At 39.6% G+C, this 5000-nt stretch overlaps 1 protein-coding gene across 2 annotated transcripts in view; it reads left to right on the top strand.

The window, feature by feature from the left end:
• The window catches only part of LOC113803435 (monocarboxylate transporter 13), a 19269-nt gene that overhangs the window by 11221 nt on the left and 3048 nt on the right, over positions 1 to 5000 (top strand). For both annotated transcript variants that reach the window (XM_070119432.1, XM_070119433.1), the window contains exons 7-9: positions 853 to 978; positions 4260 to 4446; positions 4810 to 5000. The exon at positions 4810 to 5000 is cut by the window's right edge and continues 4 nt beyond it. In XM_070119432.1, coding sequence (XP_069975533.1) covers positions 853 to 978; positions 4260 to 4446; positions 4810 to 5000 — 504 coding nt within the window. The remainder of the gene's footprint in view (positions 1 to 852; positions 979 to 4259; positions 4447 to 4809) is intronic.

The following is a 5000-nucleotide window of genomic DNA, read 5'->3' on the forward strand; positions in this document are numbered from 1 at the left end:
ATAATATCTATATCTATATATTATATATATATTCATATGTTTATATATTATATTCATATTTATATGTATATATGTGTATATGTTATATATGTATTTACACATAGTGTATATATATATATTTATATATATGTTTTATGTCTTTATATATGTTTTTACATGTATTATCTTTAATTACATATATATGTATATGTATTTATATTTTTACTTATGTAAATATATATCCATACATATGTATATATATTTTTTCTTCTCCTTATGTTTCTTTATATATCTATATTTATATTTTTATAGGAGTCCATATATCTATATCTATTTGTCTGTTTGTCTATACATATATCTATATCTATATCTATCTATCTATCAATAAATGTATAGATATGTATATATATCTATCTATCTATATATATACATATATATATATATATATATATATATACATATAGACACACACACACACACACACACACACACACACACACACACACACACACACACACACACACACACACACACACACACACACACACACAAATATACACACGCACAAATACACACACAAATACACACACACAAATACACACACACAAACACACACACACACAAACACACACACAAACACAGACACACAAATTCACGCACACAAATACACAAGCACACACACACAAATACACACACACACACAAATACACACACACACACAGATACACACACACAGATACACACACACACTAATACACACACACACAAATATACGCACACACACAAATAAACACACACAAATACACACACACAAACACACATACGCACACACACATATATACACCTCATTATTACTGCTGAATATGCTTCTAGGTCAAAAAACACGTCATCCGGGACCACTTCAAGAAAAATTTCCGAGTGACATCGCTCAGGGAACCGCACGTCATCTCCATCGCTGCCGTGACTGGTATGACTCAGTTCGTCATGATCAACGTCTATGTAAGTGCGAGATTCTTTCTTTCTTTCTCTTTCTCTTTCTCTTTCTCTTTCTCTTCAGGATGATCATAATGTCTCGATGTGAGGGGTGTCCGAAATCTTCAGGATGATCATAATGCATAACTTTCACACCTCTGCGGGCCAAACGAAAGCGCTGATACAACGATTAGTTACCTGTGGATGAAAATATACAGCAAGTTATGTTTGATATTAACTTTACGAAACGAATACTGAAAAGGATTCCTTAACTTTTGTAGAATTGTGGAAAGATTAGTGAAACTGATAAAATCCTTTCTTCATTTTCATAAGGCTTTTGTATTGTGGTTCGAAACCTAAGAGCCAATACGTAACGATTGCAAATGTCCATATGATATATTACACGTTTTTTGACTACATACTTCATATTTTAAAATCTGCTTCCAGTGCAAGTAGCACTACTTATTTCGGACATCTTTGCTCAAGATAAACGCACAAGCGTTGATAATTGTGGAAGAGAAAGAAGTTTGAATACAATAGCCGGTGTAAGACATTACGGTTTTGTTAATTAGGAAAACAGTATTTTCTCATTTAATCTTTTTCAGGTCACAGGAATTTATCTGAACAATATAGCAAACTGCATTGCAGATTTTTCGCACGATCTCATCATTTTTTTTATATCATAACTGAATTTCCAGCAGAAACCTGCTCTATTGAGTTATGATAAAATTACGGTCTACCTTATGCGTATCAGACTGCACAAGTTTTCTCATTAGGGGTCCATGTGGCCGCATTTTACGAAGAAGTCTGAAATAAGGAAGTAAGAAACAATAGAAGATTCACACCGCTCCATAATTTTCGTGACAACCCTCAGTTGGTATTTCATAAGTAGCACTTATCCAGGAACTTCATGAGCCGTTCTAGGTATCTACGCTGATAAGTCCCTGATTCTCAGCTGGTGTTCCACGGCATTCCACACCGAGCAGCATCGAAACAAGTCAGCCACTGGAGAGCCAATTTTTTTTTCTTCATAGAGCTCCAGCTACAGCATATATCACCTACAGAAACTAGCCAGTGGGATCTCACAACCCACTCATAACATTAGAAGTGATATCAAATGCACAAAATTTTGTAATAGCTGAAATATCTTCATAGAGGAAATTCCAAATAAGACTGTCAATTAATAAGAAAAACGTGATGCTGTGCTCCGTCTCAGCGCCGTTGGACTGTCACCCTTGAGCAATGTAATGGGGTCTACCAGTATTTTCAAGATCAGATCAACAGCAAAAAACGGGTAAGGATATCTATCTTGTCTCTCTTAGCTGCACCCATGCTCTTCGATTAATGAGTACAATTAATAAGGCTGCCAAACTTTTCACTGAATCCATACTGCATATCCAACACCCATATCAATGACTAAACCCTTGGAGTCCAGCTCCATCAGGCGACCGGTTAATGACATTGGATCAGCAGAATCGGTGATAGAATTAAAGTTAAATGAATGAATATCTAAAATGCAAATGAACGAAACTTGCTAGAGCATTCGTAAGTGTATTCATTGAAAGTAACCAAGAGAAATTCACAAGAATGAGCTTTTCCTCATGAGAAGAAAAAACACGAACACGTTCATTTCGATGAATGAACGTTTGTCCCTTCACCCATGATTTATTCCGTTCTTTTCACTCCGCGTGCCCATTGCCTCTTGACTCATTGGACTAAGGTACCCTAGTTCTATTCTAGTGTTCAGGCGTTCGAGGCTCTCTGATGCCGTGAATATCTACCTTAACTATTCCTAGCACACAGGGGGAGGTGGTGCGACTTAAGCAGGTCCACCTAATTCTTATTCATTCGAGAATCTGACTTATATAAAATATTAATAAACAAAGGAAAAAGTTACACACAACCATGCATAAAGCAAGCGAGGAATATAGATATGGAAAACTTGGCTGAAAAGGGTGGCAATAACACGCTCTCCTGTATCCGGGGCATTGTTTTACTGGCGTCATCACAAAGTACAGTAAAATAGACTAAAAGGCACGCATAAACACACACAAGAGAATTTCTCAAATAACGATTATTATAAGTAAAAATACGATTAGAATAAAATTGATTCCAATGTGCGTAATAAAGGAGAAAAAAATCCTTTTTAACATTTCGTCAATATGGAAACAAAATCCACTTAATGAACTGATTGAAATGATTATATCAATCACCAATAAGTAAGTAAGAAGAGCTAAATAGTAGTAAACAGAGAAATATCCACCATAAGTATCAGTTTTTCCCGGAAAACGACCCAAAAGCATTTCCACGCATGGGTAGAACAAGGCACTACTATATACAGACATGGCTTTGGAAAAGTCAGCACTGCTTTGAAAAATGTTCGTCCGAGCACCAAGACTAGGTGACGCGAGTTTATTTTGCGAGATCGATCCCAAGCACAGATCTACCAGATGCAGTGTCCTCTTGGAAGATTTTAAAAAACTGCCATCTGAGAATGTGGCAGCGTCCTTAGGAAACGGTGCGGGGAACAAGAGGCCCACCTTGCGTGAAAGCACAAGGCGGAAACTCGACTTCTGATGGTGATGCCAGCTTGGGTCTTGGGCTTCGGCTTCAGTTGAGGTGATCTCCCCACCAGTCCCAGGCTTCTAGTACACAATAGACTGGGGATTCTCAACCTGGGAACCACGGGGTACTTTCTGGGGGGCCATGAAGCAATATGAAAATTTTGTCGAATCTAACTGATTTGCATCTCACCTGCAGTACCTATTTATAATTATCCAGGACAGGAAATTCACGACGGCAATTGACTTCGTGTCCTTTCAAATTACCGTAATGCCCTAAAAGGATGAGGCTTTTCACGGCAACGAATTGCCGTGACGTTAATAGCACATTGTCGCCGTGCCCTTTTGACCGATGCGATGGCTATGCAGATCGGACTGGCGGCGCGCGACAGTGCAGCGCGTGCAGATAAAATCCACACGATACGTAGCGCGTTGGCAGACCGATGTGTTGTGCAAGAGACCAGACGACGCCGCACACGGAATCTTCATCGTGCACAGAATGCCAGCTAAGATGCACATCTTTATTCATGTTTTTTACAGTTGCCTTGACGCCACAGAATGAAAAAGTTTGGGAACCACTTCCCTAGACTCTCTCTCTCTCTCTCTCTCTCTCTCTCTCTCTCTCTCTCTCTCTCTCTCTCTCTCTCTCTCTCTCTCTCTCTCTCTCTCTCTCTCTCTCTCTCTCTCTCTCTCTCTCTTTTCCCCCTCCCTCATAAGCCAGCCTCACATAAATCTCCTTCCTCACAGACGGTGTCGAGCTACGCGCTGAAGCAGGCCCAAGCTTCGCCCAAGGACATCATGGTCTTTCTGTGGGTGGCAGGATCGACCGACCTTGTTTCTCGTCTCTGCTGCTGCTTCTTCGCCGACAAGGATTGGATGAGCATTCCATTTCTTTACTGGAGTGGGCAGCTACTCTTCCTCGTCACAGCTTTGGGTAGGCACTCCCTTTTCTCTATATATCGTTTGCGAATTCTTTCTCTTGTCCGTTGCTTATCCTTGTGTTACCTTTTTTGTATTTTTTAATTGTAAATTCAATAAACCTACATCTGATATCTGTATTGGTGTATTAAACTGAAGATCAACGCTGTATGTTGTTATCTTGACTTCAGGGAGCTCTTTACGATAGCTGAAAATACATGTGAGAGGAAAGGGTGTTTTCATTTTTGTAGAACAGACATCAGAAATCTGGTAAAGATTGTAAAGTGATATATCATTAACTCATTTTGCCCAGCGAATTAATTTTCATTCCTGTCTTTCCCCGACAAATGCCGTCATGAACTCTGTCCTTCTCTGGCAGTGATGACTTTCCTCAGGGAGTCGTGGACTATCGTCCTGATCTGTGCCGCCGGCTTTGGCTTCGGTTTAGGCATCATGTACGTCCTGGACCTGTTGCTCATGATGGACATCTTAGGCCAGAAAAAGTTCCAGTCCGTGTTTGGGGTCAGCATGGTGTTCCGCTCCTGCTGTTCCCTGGTGATAGGACCCATT

This window comes from Penaeus vannamei, unplaced genomic scaffold, assembly GCF_042767895.1.
Source record: "Penaeus vannamei isolate JL-2024 unplaced genomic scaffold, ASM4276789v1 unanchor206, whole genome shotgun sequence".
Lineage (NCBI taxonomy): Eukaryota > Metazoa > Arthropoda > Malacostraca > Decapoda > Penaeidae > Penaeus > Penaeus vannamei.